The sequence below is a fragment of the Anastrepha ludens genome, chromosome 4 (genome assembly GCF_028408465.1).
Source record: "Anastrepha ludens isolate Willacy chromosome 4, idAnaLude1.1, whole genome shotgun sequence".
Taxonomy (NCBI): Eukaryota; Metazoa; Arthropoda; class Insecta; order Diptera; family Tephritidae; genus Anastrepha; species Anastrepha ludens.
The window spans coordinates 58142606-58160018 of record NC_071500.1 but is presented as its reverse complement, the minus strand read 5'-3'; the positions used below and the strand labels follow the sequence as shown (position 1 = coordinate 58160018).

Genomic DNA, 17413 nt, shown 5'->3' with positions numbered 1-17413 from the left:
TTAGCACTAACTTGGTACTAGTGTGACTTTGGGCTCACGTCAACCGATTTTTGTGTTTTTTCGCATGATCAGAAAGTTTAACGCTTTAGTAATTTTCTGTCAAAATTTGAAGCAAATCGGAGGAAAAGTAAGAACTTTTGTGTTCTTCATTAAAGAATAAACAAAAAGTTGTTTTTTAATTGGTCTAAACGTGGAACCAAGTGTGCTTTGATAACATAAAAAACGTTGAACCCCTGGGGTCCATCGCCTGGTGAATGCCGAAAGCCTATGCCTATGTAGAGTAGTAAATAATCGTACAAGAGTTAGCCATCTGAAGAAAATTTGAGAAACTAACTTTGGCTGCCATGTCATAGGGAATTTGATGGCATGTATGACCAACACAATCTCAATTTTTATAAAACTATTTTGTAAACAAACTCTGTCATATCTCTTATAACGTCAGAAAATTAGTTGATTCCTTCGAATTCACGGAAAGCCGATTAACGATTGAATGTTGACCACATCTTTGCATTCTGTACATCAGAACTTCCTTCAACATCGATTGGACTACATAGTACCCTAACGTGTTTAAATAACTGTTTGACATTGGTACATTTTCATTTTCCGATTAGTTACTGCTGCTGCAGCCAAGGCATAGAAGTCGACTGAAAACAGTTGAGACTTTAATATTTGAGAAACTTTAATATTTGGGGCAAGGAAACCTTTACCGTTTACGCTTTCTCATCACTGTGCCTGTCACTCAAGATCCTCGGGCGAAACAAAACAAAAACAAAGTTGTAAAAATAATGATTAAGATTTAAGCCTCATTCACTTGAAAATTATTCGAGTGCAACCTGCCTGATGTACATACGCTCAGTTTTTTTGTACAACAGATGTAGCGCAGTTACAGCTAACGTGTGGCAAGAATAAATTGTACACACTGCCTGGCACGTAAGTATGGGGCTAAGGCACTAACGCACGCATCGTAGAGGTTACTTCATTTTCTGTGAGAAATTTCTGTGATTTGCGTTACTTTTTTTTTGGTCGTTTTTTCTTCTTTTTTAATCATAGTTTTACGTTTTTGTTCTTTCGGAAAGTTATACTTGTACTTATTTCTACTTGAACTACTTACAGTCTTATCTTGCAGCAGTGATATTCTGCAATTCAAATGTATGCTGCTACCCGCCTGCACCGTCATGTTTGTTGGCTGTCCCACGCGTTGCACATCCTCAAAGTGGGGTCCATATCTGTACGCATATAAGCGGGCATGAAGTTCATAGTTAGTTTATACGGGATGTGACAATTGGCAGCATGTGGCAGGTGCAAATCGAGTTGTTGAGTTCGTAACGATTGTGGCAAATGGCGGTAAAAATAAACGACAAAGCATGTTGATTATTCGATATTAGTGAAAGTTGTGAGCTGAGTAAAATTTGGAGTGTACGAATATGTGTAGGTTAAGAAAGCACTTTTATACGCATATCAGTGCTCACATATATTTTTATATGCAATATAATGTTATAACACCATGTTAACGTAAGTTCCCATGCACTTACTTCAACTAAAAAGAAAGTTTATGCTATGCATTTTGATTGCAGAAAGTTTTTTCTTGCGGGCAACTAGCTGCAGTTCAAAAGTGGTCTCATGGGAATCTAAATATATATGTAATATATGTATGTTTATATTATATACGAAAATTTAGCATATAAATGCTCACACCTTACAAGTATAGAGAATAATTGCATGAAAATGGGTAAACGCAAATTCCATGGGTAACAAGCGAATAAAGTTGTAATTCAGTGGTTTTATAAATGCTGTTCAAAAAAAGGGGAATAAAATATATATTATATTAAACGCGATGTAACAAGGAAGATGATTCCATTGCCAGTTTTCGGTGGCATTGCCAACCACTTCATATATAAGTAGAGTAAGTAAAATAAAATGTTCACCGAACTCGCCTCTCAACAAGTCCACAATGCACTTGCATTTTGGGCAAAAAAAAGTTGGATATCATTTCACGGTAGCGCTCACCATTCACAGTTACGTTACGACTCGCAGCATCTTTGAAGGAGTATGATCTTCACCCCAAAATCGATAATTCTGCTTATTTACGTACCCATTCATCCAAAAATGAGCTTCGTCGCTGAACACAATTTTTCGATAAAAAAGTGGATCTTCGGCCGACTTTCCAGGAGCTCATTCACCAAAAATTCTGCGTTGCGGTAGGTCGTTCGGCTTCAATTCTAGCACAAGCTGTATTTTGAAAGACTTCACACCTAAATCCTTTCGCAAAATTTTCCACGTTGTTGAGTAACAGAGGCCCAATTGCTGCAATCGACGACGAATCGATAATTGATGGTCATCATTAACACTGGCCGATACAGCTGCGATATTTTCTTCAGTTTGCACTCTACGTAAGCGTGTTGGTGGTTTGATGTCCAATAATGTAAATTTGGTTCTAAATTTAGTCACAATAGCTCGAATAGCCGCTTCCGTGGGTCGATTAAACTGACCATAAAATGGAAGAAGCGTGCGATAAACTTTCTTAACAGAACACGCATTTTTATAATAAATTTCAATGATTTGCAAGCGTTGTTCGTTTGTAAGACGATTCATGGTTAAATTATAGACCAAACTGAAGATGTTTGACAGTGAAACAAAACACGAAACGTGCGTCAGCTGTTTAAACCAACTGTTTGAAAAGATAATAGCTAAAAAATCACCCTTTATATTGTAATATTGTGCGAAGTAAAGAGTTCTCAACGATTTTTTGTTTCATCATTTGCGTAAGTATGCTGTGCGCACATGCCGGTACGACTTAAAGATTTTCATCGATTTATTCGTCAATATATGCGCCGAACTGTTTGCTAAACAGATTTGTTAGAATCATCACTTAAGTCCATAAAAAAGCCAAATCTTTTTAGCAGCCAGCAACGACTTTCCATATTTTCACTTTCTTCACTTTCTATTTCAAATTCTATTTCTATTGCCTTTTGAATTTTGTATTTCTAATTCTTTTTCTCGTTCCCTTCCTCTATCTCATTCTCTTGTACTTTCCTCTCTATTCTCCTTTCACGTCCTCTATATTTTTTTCTTCCCCTTTTCATTTTTTCTCTTTCTTTTTTCCTCATCTTTCTCTTTCCTGTCTGCATTCTCTTTCACTTCCTCTTTTTCTTTCCGTCAGCTTTCACTTTCACATTCGTTTTCTCCCCTTTTCACTTTTTCTTCCTCCTTTTTCTTCCCGTTTATCTTTCTCTACTCTTTCTCATTAGCTTTTTTTTCTATCGCTCCTACCCTTTCACTTATACTTTATCTTTCTGTTTCTTTTCCCATTCCTCTTTCGCTTTCTCTTCCTTTTTTCTATCTGTTTCCATTTCTCTTTACTTTCACTTCCTTCTCTTGGAGCGCTGTGTATCAGAACTGGCTTCAAAAAGTTCTTAAAACTCCTCTTTTAAGATATCGTGAGATATCTTAAGACATCTAGAGAAAAACATTAGGATCTTTTTTATTTCACTTATCTCATGCTATCATAAATTATATCATATCTGACAATGTTATCGTAAATTTAAACGTTTTTATAGAATAAATAGTTTGACGATGAATTCACTTCCGCTTTTGGGTTATAAAGATGAAACGCGCCGGATGTGTTGTGTCTGAAATCAGTTTACATATAATCAAGTAAAATTGAACTGGGATTACCAGACTTACATGTGATATACCATAAGTCGGAGGCATTCTTGGGAAATAGTCATGTTGGCATAGATCCATTATTGCATGACAATGTGACCGTCAAAATACTTCTTCACAATGGATGCCACATAATTTGACAATAAGTCAGAAAAAAGGTTTATGTCGATCATATTATGCAAAATAAAGCCACAGAGCTTGCTTACAGAAGAACAAGAATGAACACAATATTAATATATACGTGGACAGGTAAGCAGCAATAAGCTCATATTGTATTAAGTCCAAAAACGTTCAACGTAGAAGAGAGGCCATAGAAAGGATAGCCGCAAACAGAGGACTACATATCTATTAGGTACCTTTATGGGAAACGAAATAGTAGATGAGATAGCAAAAAGTGCTGCTAGACTACAATTTGAACAAGAGAACGATATACAAAAACCGCTAAATACAGTATACAATGAAATAAATGACTACATGAAAAAGCGAGTGGAAGCTAGGTGGACTAATCTGACCACATGCAAAACAGCAAAAGTTATGTGTGGAACTAACGACAAAAAACTGACCCAATTCGTACTTACGCTCTCGTAAAAGGGCTGTAGAACTATCATAGGTATGCTGACAGGTTATAATCTATTGGCTGCACATGCGTACAAAATAGGGATTGCTAACACAGATAAATGCAGTAAATGCAGAGAGGATGTAGAGGAAACTTTAGAACACCTTCTGTGCGTTTGTCTGGCATTATTAAAAACGCATTTCAAATACCTGGGAGCCCCACTGTTTGAGGGTCTGGAGGACCAACTCAATCGTTGACATCCTACATGATGTCTACTTTCAGTATTCATAGAGGTCGGTATCCATTTGGTATCACTAGAGACCAAAAGATCTATGTGTGGCTTAATGCTAAATAGGCTAACCTAACTATAAACATTTATTTTTATTTGTTTACTAGCATTTCCCAGTGGGCTTCGCACCACCATACATAAAATGTTTTTTTATATCGCAAGAAATTTTTCATATTAAGTTTTCTTTATAGAACTCGTAAAATGTTTAAACAGTTGAATTAGTTGATTTTTTTCATTCAACATACTTTCTAAAGATGTCACAATAGCCTTTTCTGTACTTTTTTAAAATTTGATTGTGGTGGTCACCTATATACAGGTAAGGTGAAAGAGCCGATAAAAACTTGTAATTAAACTTTGATTCTTTAATTTCCATTTCAATTTTTTACGCAAAATAAATTATGCTAAAATAAATAAAGTTAAAAATGTTCTTCCAGTTCCTCCTGGAGCATTCAATTTTTTATTATACTTGCGTCCGAAATGACTTGCAATTCGATAAAAAATTGATGCGAAAGTTGATTGCATCGCAAAATAAAATTGTTTTCTTGAGGGCGAATCATCAATCGATATGAATAAAAATTCATCGCACTGACGGTTTTCGTTGATTTTTGACCTGTTTGATCATATTTAAACAAAAATAAAATGTGTATGTACCAGTTGTTGGATTTATCATTGGTATGTTGATATGATAGCCATCGTCCCCTCTCCAAAACAAAATGGGGTATTGCAATGCATCATAACAGCGATAGAGTTCTGAAATACGTTGTTATTGCTCATTTCTACGATACAAAACAATATCTCGTGGCTGAAACTGCAACAACAATAGCTACTTCATCAATCGTTGGTACATTGAATCGTCTGGCGTGCTCCCAATTGGTGATTTATCGGCTTTTATTATGATTTTGTGGCCATCGGTGGGCATCAGATCGAGTGCCACTTTGAACAATTTCCACAATTCATTGTGTTGATGGAACATTGTTTGCAATTCATTCACGATTGATCTTCTCGTATTCGTCGAAATTGCACAGCGCTGATCTAATTCACGATTCTCATCACCAATAAAATATATTTGCAAAAATTGATGGTCACCATCTGGGAATGGTAGCAAAGACCCAGCTCTATGGTTTATTTGACCTTGAATCTGTAAAGTTCGAGAAATATATGTAGATAACGGATCTGAATTTTTAAAAACATTTTAACTGGTTGTAGTACATGAGAATGCAATCTCTTAACCTGAAGGCGAGTTCCCAATTGGTCTATATCTGGAGTCTTTAGTTACCCAGCGAAAAGAAAAGTCCTCTTTTCATTATCATTTATCAACAACTTACAATGGATACTCATGTGGTTCAAGCACATCCTAGGGTTATCCAGGTCCACGTTTTGGTCTATATCTCGAGGCCCTAGTTACGGAGGGGCATTAAAAATACTCTATACTATAGCAATCATCAACAGCTCCCATTTGCTACCCATATTGTACGAACACATCCTTAAGTTATCGGGGTCCACATTTTGGCCGATATCTCGAGACCCTAGTCACGGAGCGGCATCAAAAATACTCTATACTATAGAATCATCAGCAGCTTCCATTTGCTACCCATATTGTACAAACACATCCTAGGGTTATCCAGGTCCATGTTTTGGTCTATATCTCGAGACCCTAGTTACGGAGGGGCATTAAAAATACTCTATACTATAGTAATCATCAACAGCTCCCATTTGCTACCCATAGTGTACGAACACATCCTTAAGTTATCGGGGTCCACATTTTGGCCGATATCTCGAGACCCTAGTCACGGAGCGGCATCAAAAATACTCTATACTATAGAATCATCAGCAGCTTCCATTTGCTACCCATATTGTACAAACACATCCTAGGGTTACCCGGGTTCACGTTTTGGCCTATTTCTCGAGACCCTGGTATCCGATTCTTAAAATTTTAAAACACAAACCATCTACTGAATAGTCCAAACAAAGCCTAAAAATTTGGTTTGGATAGGTGAGCCCGTTCTTGAGTTATAAGATTACCAAGGAAATGTAACTTCTTTTTATATATATAGATATAAAAACTTACGGAACTGCCCGCAAAAAAATTTAATATAAAACGTTCAAACACGACCCAAAAGGAATCAAGCACTAAGAATATCTCTATTTAGCCACTCTAAGAAGTTCATCTAACGCCAATCTCCGTCTGGTTTAACACTTCCAAGCGATTTTCGTCCTGAGCCAACCAATCTAAAAATATTATTTGCTCTAGCACCACTCAGCAATTCAGGTTGTTTTCAAATCTTACAATATTTCTGAATACAGTCAATAAACTCGTTCCGAACTTAGTAATACATCCAAACACCAACGGGGTTATACTATATGTATGTATATACGTATGTATATAAATGCACTGAAATAAATTTATTGAAAAAAATCTGTCTAATCCCACTCGCGATCATAACTATTTGATTTGTAATATTTGATATGAATTATCTTATCTGAAACATATGCATTCACACTTTTGGCTTTGAACAAATACAGGAAAAAACACATTTCGGATAACTCTTTGGTTCGGTGTTTTCTTTCTGACATAAAAAAAATGGTCCGCTCGTTCAGCAACTCATCTCATGCACGGCTATGCTTTACACATTTGATCGTTTTATTTTCTGGTCATTTACTATTAAAGTGAATTTTCAATTGTTTTCGTAAAGCAAACGTACAGCATTGCGTATACGCAACCTCATCTGCAATTCTTTTGATGTCATGCACATTTTAAGAATAATCTTTTTGTAAAAAATTCCTTGTCCATTTGTTTGCATAAGAATGTATGTATATGCCATATATGTGTGTATATACATATATATATATATATATATAAATAGAATATCGAAACAAAGTGTGTGAGACGATGTGTACATCAAGGGTTACGAGGCGTATGAGTGACCTACTTTCCAGAGCGAAGAAAAGCAAACATTTGTATTTGCTTTCTGTGTAAGCACTATTTTTTTATGCAAATTCATTTAATCCCAATAAAAGTTTGAACTCAACTTATTTCGAAATTTTAAGCATTTTATAGCATTTGAGTGACTATTCACTTCCAATTGTGCTCAATAGTATACGTTTATGCTATTATAGATATCTTTAAATAGATATGCATGGTGAAAACGCAATACACCACACGGCGGTTTTTGAAGATTCTGAAAAATTCAAGTCGACATATGTCTTTTTGTTGCTGGTAGTAGGTATTTCTGATGGATTTTATTGTAAGTTTGAGTAATATGCTCATCCGCTGGATGAATAATTATGGCGATCTTTTATGGTTTTTATATTACACTAGCTTTTACTCATCGTGCTACTGCTCCGAGTATATAGAAAATAAATGAGAAAATATTGTTTGAGAATTACTTTTCAATGTAAGTGAATGAAAATCCGAACGGAACAACAACTCCTGAAATATTCGCTACTACAGCTCAACAGCTGGAGTTGATGGAGGTATCACAGGAAGACTTTATCGAAAGTCGCTAGCCAATGCAATAAGCACACTACCTTTGATCGCAAATATTTCTCAGTGGGATCAAACGTTTTAAGCGATCTCTTTAGAACACTCGTTCCACACAAATCCTTTGCAAAGGATTTGTAAAGCCTTAGCCACCCAGAAGCTTTAGAATTAGTTTGATATAATATTGACGCACTTTAGAATTCTGAAGCTATTCAAGAAAAACCTTTTTCAACATAATTACGTCCGGTATTGCACAAATGTATGGTATACATATGTAAAATTTCAAACTTAAAAACCCTTAATGAGGCATTGTTATGCAGGTAAAGTTTACAAGCAAAAGGACATATTCCACTGAATTGCCGAAAGAATACAACTCTCTTTTAGGTATGATGGAAACTCTTTCTGCCTGGCCATGTGCCCAGAATTTAAGAACTAATTAGGTACTTTCTTTATTTACGCATGTTGACTGCTTTTCATCATGAGCATTTTCACAAAAATATTTTTACCTCTATTACACCATCAGGTAGCGTATATTTGTGTGCTCACGCTGACACTTCCAGGTAATGGAAAATTAGGTACACACTTGTTAAAGAATAGAAGGCATTATGATTGTTCTACGCAAATATATAGATATAAATTACAATACTGTGTACTACTAAAACAGTAGAAATGGCGCAAAAAAGTATCGGCGCCTACTAATCATTTAACTGACTGTGTAACTAGATGAGGAAGTATTGGAGCATTTTAGCGTAAAATGCTTGGTCGTCCGATCCAGCTCTCACTATCCCTTTCAACACTGCATGCCCACTGGTCAAATGTTCGTCTATAAATAATAATAACACACATACATTAAATGTACTGGTATATTCCACTACTCCCAGCCCAATAAACTCGCAATGCTTTCGATACAAGTGCGTAACATTTGCATGGACTAGCTAGTAGACCATCGATCCCTCTGCATTATATTTAGTACGTCATTCGTTAGTCCCTTAAAAGATAGCTAGTAATTAGGAATGCAAAATAAATGTGCCATTGTGCATTCTGCGGTGGCCATTGGCCCCAATAAACGTACATTTCTCTTTACGAAAAGGCAATCGTTATCGGATTTACGATTTAGGATACTTACGTACGTGCCATTCCATAGCAGTACGATGTGCTGTGCCTATCACCTTTGTCAATAATTCGACTACGGTACATGCCATCCAGTCCAAACCTTTTGATTTGGTGTTTTGGTACAAGACCTTTCCAGGTTATGAATATGAATACATATTTTTGGTTCACAAATAAGCTGTCAATTACTCACCAACGGTGCCAAAAGCAAGTAATAAATTCATCGAAATCGGATGAAGCGGCATCGCATAAGATACGAACAATCAAGCAAAAATTCCTTTTTATCATCTTTATTTTTGTTTGTATAATGACGATCTATATCGATAACTATGGTTTGACAGCTGAGAGTGGCAAACTGTATTAACATTTCTATTCAGAAAGGTTTGGTGAGTCATTTAACGCCAGAACAACGTTGTGGAAATTTACTTTGAAAAAAAAAAATAATACATCCGTTCGAAAAATTCACAGAGCGAAGTGTTGAAAAGATACCGTACTGTCGATTCGGCGACATTCTCAGCTTGTTGGCCTTTTTACTTCGACTACATGACCGACGTGTCCGAATGAGTTGGTGCGTGACTACCATTCGGAATTCAGAGCGCGAACATCGGTTCGAATCTCGGTGAAAGATCAAAATTAAGAAAAAGTCTTTTCTAATAGCGGTCACCCCCCATGAAAAATCTCCTCAGGAAAAAAAATATCTGCTGTTCGGAGTCGGCTTGAAATTGTAGGTCCCTCCATTTGTGGAACAACATCAAGACGCACACCACAATTAGGAGGAGGAGCTCGGCCAAACACCCAATTAATATATGATATATATATATATTTTTTTTTTAAGCTCCTCCTCCTGTGGCATCATTCGTGTGTTGTTTTTGACCAAAAAGTAGCGCACAAGCAACGATGTCGCGGACAGAGTCCAACATCTCATTAGCAATGTTCATGCGATGCTGCTTTTGGTTAAAATTGAGCAATTTTGGTACGAATTTTGCGGCGATCCGTCTCATGCCCAAATCATTTTCGTTTTTCATACAAAATTTGATACAGGTTCTTTGATCCATCTTTTTGAATAGGTAAAAATCGAAGACGAGCCGAAACACGTTCAAGCAACACAGCTGTCAACAACTAATATAACTAAACATTCAAAATGGCGGAACTCGTCGGCATGAGTGAGAGATATGAGTACCAACATATCGCCACAAAAAAATCGAAATTCGAATATACGTAATCTGCGAAAATTCAAAATTCGCGATACTTTTCGAACACACCTCGTATAATAAAAAAAATCATTCTACCAATATTTCTCTTCTGTATTATCATTTTAAGTTTTTAGGCTCTTCAAGAAACACCCTTTATTAACCTAGAAGATGGCTCGGTGAGCTTCGTACCCCCTACAATTTATTTTATTGAAACTTTTAAAAAGTCTATGCACCGTCAGAGATATGGCACCACTGGCAGGAATCGTGGTTATGTTTAGTTAGTGGTATCTATTGAAAGAACACAAACCAAGTTTCAGTCAGATCGGTAGTTTTCTTTGTGTTTGGCATCCGTCACAAAATCAATGGAAATAGGGCTGGCACCGACACTACCGTAACTACTACCGCCGAATGAACCACAGGCTGTATGAGCTCTACGTCGATGTGGACATCAATATTCAGCGCTCACGCTCGATGAGCCACGTCAAGCGTATGGATACATGAGCTTGAACAAAGAAGATGTTCGAATGGCAAGTTAGGAGTCGACCTAAAACCGGTAACGGGTTGTGATCCTTGATCCGGCCATATGAGTAAGTAAGTAAGAGCTCCATTTCGTTTCATATCCCCCCTATTTTCCAGATCTGGCACCTAAGGGGGAATATATTTATTTATTTAACGCGGAGGTGATAGCAGAACCAAGTAGCTATTTTTCAGACTTGGAGAACTCCTATTACTCGAACAAACTACAACAGGATTTAATGAAGTGGTTGATCGCAAACAATTGAGTAGTCTTTATTTTTGCTCGAATTTTTCGAACGATCCTCGTATTGCGTGCATTGTGAACAATTTGAATCTCGTTAATATTTAGGTTCGCTAGTCATTCAAATGAATTAAATGGCTTTTATATAATACATACATGAAAGTTAGATGTAATTATTCACTATAAATCATTCTGATAAAAGACAGTTTTTGTTTTCTTCTCCGGTGCGTTAATATATAAGTACAAAGATGATAACTTTTTGACACGCCAACATGTAACATATAATTGTTTATACGTGAAATACGGAAGTTCGAATTTAACAGGAAATTGTAGCCGCTTAAAATCAAATGGCAAGTCCATTGGATTCATTCGAATATGCGGAATTGAAATATCCTCTCTTTTATATTTACTTTTACTGATCGTTGATTGAATGAGGTTATTTATTCGCTCTTTTATAACTAGTCCTGTTACATTGCATAGTCGATATTGGTTAAGGTTACGTAACACCCTGATGACTGAGCCTACTTTTAACTCCAAAGTATGAGGTGGTTGTCCAAGCAATTCCAGCAAGTTCAAGAATTCAGTGGGATAGTTGACTGTTTTATACTTGTTTATAGTTGGAAATTTTGAATGGTTCGGTTGGGATCATCGACAACTCTGTTTTACGACATCAATATTGAGCATTCGTTCATTGAAGTTTTGGTTTCAAAGTTTTAGTAAGCACGGACTGACAGAAATATGGGGATATTCTAATGAATCCGGTCGATGTTCCTACTATGCTTGGTGAGTCGTTGATTCATAGGGCAACTTCATTCAGCGATCGTATCCATTTTCGGTGGTCAAAGAGTTTTACGCAATCTATTGTTGTTGATTGAACTGTTGGAACATTTGTACGAACTATTTTGGCTAACTCTTTGGGGTTGTATTGTAGTTCTCTTGTATTTCGTTGTCAAATGCGTCGTATATAGTACGATTGGGTGATATGATGCCGAACGATGAAACTACTTGTGTTTGCCATTAATTAACACGTGTTTTCTATCACAATCAATGTGGCATGTTAGCTTCTGCTTAGATTTGAAATTTTTTGCATTAACAGTTCTCAGTTAATGAAACCACGCCGAGGGATGGGCATTTACCAAGAACAATTGAAGATAGTGGAATTCGCTGTAATTCGGTTACACAGAGAAACGATTTCGATCGTACGATCTAAGTATAATAGCGTGCCATTTCAGCATACAGCAAAGTGAGAGCGAACGCATATGTTTGTAAAATACTCGCTATAAATTTTCGAGATGTATTGCCACATTGAACACTGTAAAATGTCTTGCGTGACAAACATGTATCTAGTTGATCGGCAAGAATAACACAATCCCGATTGGCCGACGATGCAGTGGCTATCCGATCTTAACTGTGATGGTTTCAGGTTTCTCGAAAATTGCTTGGAAGATTTACTATTGATCACACGGGGTTAGTTGTGTTGAAAACTTTGATAGGTATATGGATAATTTGCTTAGTCACCAGTCCATATGATTTCAGACGAATAGTGAAATCGAAAATGTAAGGAGTAAACATTTCATATTTATTTTTTAGTGTTATTACTGCAAAGTAATAAACAAAGAGACATCAATGAGCTTTATATAATGTCACAAAATGAATCAATAAATACTTATTTATGTAGAAAAGGGTACTTCAAAAGTGATTCTGACATCAACAGTACCGAATACTGCAAAAATCAGGTGGAGAAGGACTTGGCTTCATTTGGCGCCGGTTAGCACGAGAAAGAGTCGATCGGCGCGTTTTGTTAAATTCGGCCATAATCGCGTAAGCGGTCATTGTGTCAATTAAGAAGAAGAACAAACACGCTTTAAAATTATTGAAACTTATTATGAAAATCGTCGATCTTTAAGAACAATATATCGCAAAATTTTTATTTTTTTTGGTGGAAATAATCATCCGACTGAGTCCGCAATTAAAAAATTGGTGAAAAAATTTGAAGAAATTAATTCTGCCGAACATAGTAAAAGGACTGGTAGATCAGAAACTGGACGTTCTGTTGAGAGTATTGCTGCTGTAGCGCGTTGTGTTGCTGAACAACCTTCGATATCCCGACATTCTCAACAATTAGTCATTCATCGACCGAGTATTTGGGGGATTTTACGAGTAGACGTGCTCATCGTGGACATTTAAATGATGTCGTTTTTCACATAGAATTGTTAAGAACTGTATTTTCAATATAAATAGTGAAACCTGAATAAATTCTATATTTTTACATGTTTTATTTTAAAGCAACATCCATATGTACCTATTTATTATATTTTATTGTATACATATTCTATTCATACCTATTTTATATCATACATTTCCATATTTTCTCTTTTTCTAGTGTGTTTTGAATTTGAAATTAAATGGACCTGAAATAGGACTTTTCAAAACTTCTCGCTCTGAGTTCGGCTAGATGGCGAATTTTACGGGAAAATATTTATTTCCTCCTGGACACTTTATGTTTTAAACTTGAACCAAATAGGTCTACAAAAGGAATTTTTAAATATATTTTGAAGTCAGCTCCACCAGGAGAGAATAGGTAGGTAGATGAAATGAAGTTGAAGTACCAGTCTCTCCTCAAGTAGATAGAGTCGTGTTGATACCATTTTCAGACTTCCAACTGTTGACCTGAGCTGTTGATGTAATGTAAAAAGTTGATGAGATTTAGATTGCAGCAAATTAATTCATAAAAAATAAAATTTAGCCCATAACGTACTTAGAAAATGCTTACATCTATCGGTGAAAGCCCAATCGAATTCGGGCCATCCATTTCGGAGATTGGCGTGTTCAGACATCTAGACAAAGATTTTCAAAATTGTCTTGTAATATTGTATTACATTCTTAAAATCTTCCAAAAAAAATATTTTAATGTACTGATTCTGCGTTCCTTCATTAGAGTCTATTATCTATTGATCACAGCAAGCGTCATATACAATACAATGCAATACATGACGATGCACACACATAAAACCTTAACTTCTAGATACACACATATTTAAGTTGAATTTACGACCCCATCGTTCCACTATGTATCCTACTTTTTACACAGTAATGCAAAATTTACTAAATTACTACCAACATATTTATGTACGTATATTTCCCACGCTTATGAACTCCTAAAACAGCTCAGGTATATACCTATACGATTCCATACATACGTACATATGCACCATAGAGTGAAAATTGTGAAGTGATAAAAGTTTTACACACCGTAATTTGTCAGCCAACAACAAAGTGGTAATTTACAAAAGAGTGTAATAAATTTATGAGCATCTTTTCAAAAGCGAAATTTTTCAATACTACTTTTATACACGTCAAATATGACAAATTGGCTGATTTTTATGCTAAATGAAATGCTTTGCAATAAAAAGAAAATTGTTCACCCATTGCTGGCAAAACTTTTCATACGCTAATGAACTGTTATGTAGTTAGGTGTAAACTACATTTGCGACGAGGTCACAGTCGATGAAAATTATAATAGTGTGCACGATATTGGAGTAATTTACTTAGTTTTATGTATTTATATTAAGGAGGCTCGACTTGGCATCAATCATGAAAATGAATTACACCTAATTCGTTTTTTACGCGGTCTTTTGTACACGATTTTGAAATAAACGATCCACAAATAAATTTTTTTTATAAGAAATTTTCTTTCTCACACAAATTTACAAAAGGACAAAAAAAAGTGTTTCTATACAAAACATGTTGGCTTAAAAATCAAATATTTTTCTTATAGCGCATGGGTTGACACATCGATGGCACTAGTTTTATTGCATTCACCTTTTTTCAGTTAGTACTAACCTTAGGAAGATAGCTGTTAGAATTTCATGATATTCTATTCATTAGTTCGTGAATTATTGTGCTAAGAGTGACGCTACTTTGTTTATTTTCAAAACAATAAATCAAAAAGTTTTTCTTTTTTTAATTTAACACCACTTTTTGATGGGAAAAATACCGTTCAAGCGAAGGTTGAGAAGTGTTGTGGGGACTCTGCTCCATCAGAAACAACAATAAAACGAGGGTTTGCTGACTTCTAACGTGGTCGTAGAAGTACCGATGATGCAAAACGCAGTGGACTTCCAAATGAGGCGGTAACACCAGAAAATATTGAAAAAATCCACAAAATCATTTGAATGTTCCAAAAGTGAAGTAGCGTGAGTTAGCTGACATCGTAAAGATATCAAAAGAAGGTGTTGGCTTTATATTACATGAGCATTTGACTATGAGGAAGCTATGTTGAAAGTGGGTTGACCAAAAACAAGAACGTGTTGATGATTCTGACCAATGGCAAAATTACATGAATTGAACTTCGAATTGCTCTCACATCCACCGGATTCGCCAGATTTGGCTCCCAGCAACTACCGCTGTTCGCAGACCTAAAAGAAATGCTTGTCGGTATGAAATTTCGCTCGAATGAAGAGGTTACCGTAGAAACCTTCAGGGCTATTTTGAGGCAAAAGATAAGTCTTTCTACAAACGTGGTATGGAATATTAGAGCAGCACTGGATTGATTGGGTTGTCCTTGATGGAAACTACGTTTATGAATAAAGTGAATTTTCAGAACAAAAAACGTATTTTCTTTGTTAGGGCCGGGTCTTTTTCTAGCCCATATGTTACATCCATATGTACCTGAAACGATCCAATAAGTACATTTTAGAATAATTTAAGCCCTACTGAAACAACATTTTCTCATGATTCTCACGATCCTCAGATCCTGACATAGAGCGTGCATTACAATTTCAACGTAGCCTTAGGTCTTCTATAGTTAGATATCAAGAATTGTGTAAACAAATTGAGAAAGCCAAAAAACATTGTGAAAAATCTTCACTAGTTTGTGACGATATTATTATTTTCTTAAAACTTTACTTAGGGAACCGCGAAATTAAATCAATATTGTCTGGTTGCGAAATTAGAGTTAAAACATCGTATTGTTTATTCATTTCTGTCCTTATATTAATGCCTAAAACAAAGATTAAAGAAATGGCGGAAACGAAAGAACAGTGGAGAGTTAGAGAGATTATAGGTGAGAAATCAGAAAAGCAGAAAGAATAGCTGTAGATATAAAGTCAACGATCGAAAGGGTATAGCGAAAGGTAAGAAAAGCGAGAAACCGAAATGTATTGACTTATGTATATAGAAAAATAACTTAATATTAAACTTAAATATGATTCACATTTATTTATTAAAACTAATGTTATAATTCAAAAATTACAATTTTGTTAACGATAGCAAATATAATTTATATATTTGAATTTTTGCCAGAATCTGGCTTGACATATTCGTTAATACAGAGATTTATAGAAGCATCAAATTTTCGTTTGCCTCTGCAACTATTGACAATGCACTGCATACATTGCAGTCCCCCGCTGGGGATTTTGAACACCAAATTATAGAACTTTTTTTTTCTAATAGCGGTCGCCCTACAACAGGCAATGGGAAACCGTCGATTGTAATTCTTCCATAAAAAAATTCTCATAAAAACTATCTGCCACTCGGAGGTGGCGTTAAATTGTAGCTGCCACCATCTTGTATGGAACAAATCAAAGCGTAACCCACAAATACATAAGAGAAACAGCTCGGCCAAGCAATCGTGAATGGATATAGGCACCACAAAATTTATATACGGCATGAGTAATATTGAGATCAGATAGAAATCATGTCCACTTTTTATAATATATGTTAAGATTAAATTGCCATTCATCGATCTGATACTACTGACTTTCATTGTCCATGAGTTTGTTTGATTAAAAAATTAACAGCCAGCCCAATTTAAATATTATTCTATATTTATTTATTATTTATGAAATGTGTGCGGCTATATAAAGTTCGTTCCAGAGCAAATTTAGCACTGCCTTGCCTTTTTAATAACTGAATCAAAGGTGTTTACTTTTCGTATTTTTGTATTGTACGCACAGTCAATCCACCCAAAAATACGTATATTGGCGCTTAAACATTTTGTTTTGAACTGGGATTTAAAAAGGTGTTGGTTTTTCTGCTTCAAACTTTTAATGTAGCAATTAATTAGAGTTTTAAAACGCATGTATTTACTAAGTACTAACCAAATAGGATCCTATGTGATTACTTTAATTTGAGTGCATTCCTTACATTTTAGAAAAAAAGCAATCGGTTTAACAAATTAATATTCTTAATAAAACCATGCTTTTCTTGTTTCTTCTTTTTAATGTACACTTACTTGCTAACTTAAATGTACAATTAAGCACATTTCAAACAGAGTTTATCGTTCTATTTCTTTCTTTCGCAATTTGTTTTGCTCTTTTTGAATTGAGACGGCAGACCGCTGCACAATGTCAACTACTCTGAC

The 17413-nt window shown here is 35.5% G+C and overlaps 1 protein-coding gene across 1 annotated transcript in view; it reads right to left on the bottom strand.

The window, feature by feature from the left end:
• Positions 1-17413, bottom strand: part of LOC128862501 (myb-like protein A) — a 181310-nt gene that overhangs the window by 30974 nt on the left and 132923 nt on the right. The window contains exon 4 of the mRNA XM_054101161.1: positions 1112-1226. Coding sequence (XP_053957136.1) covers positions 1112-1226 — 115 coding nt within the window. The remainder of the gene's footprint in view (positions 1-1111; positions 1227-17413) is intronic.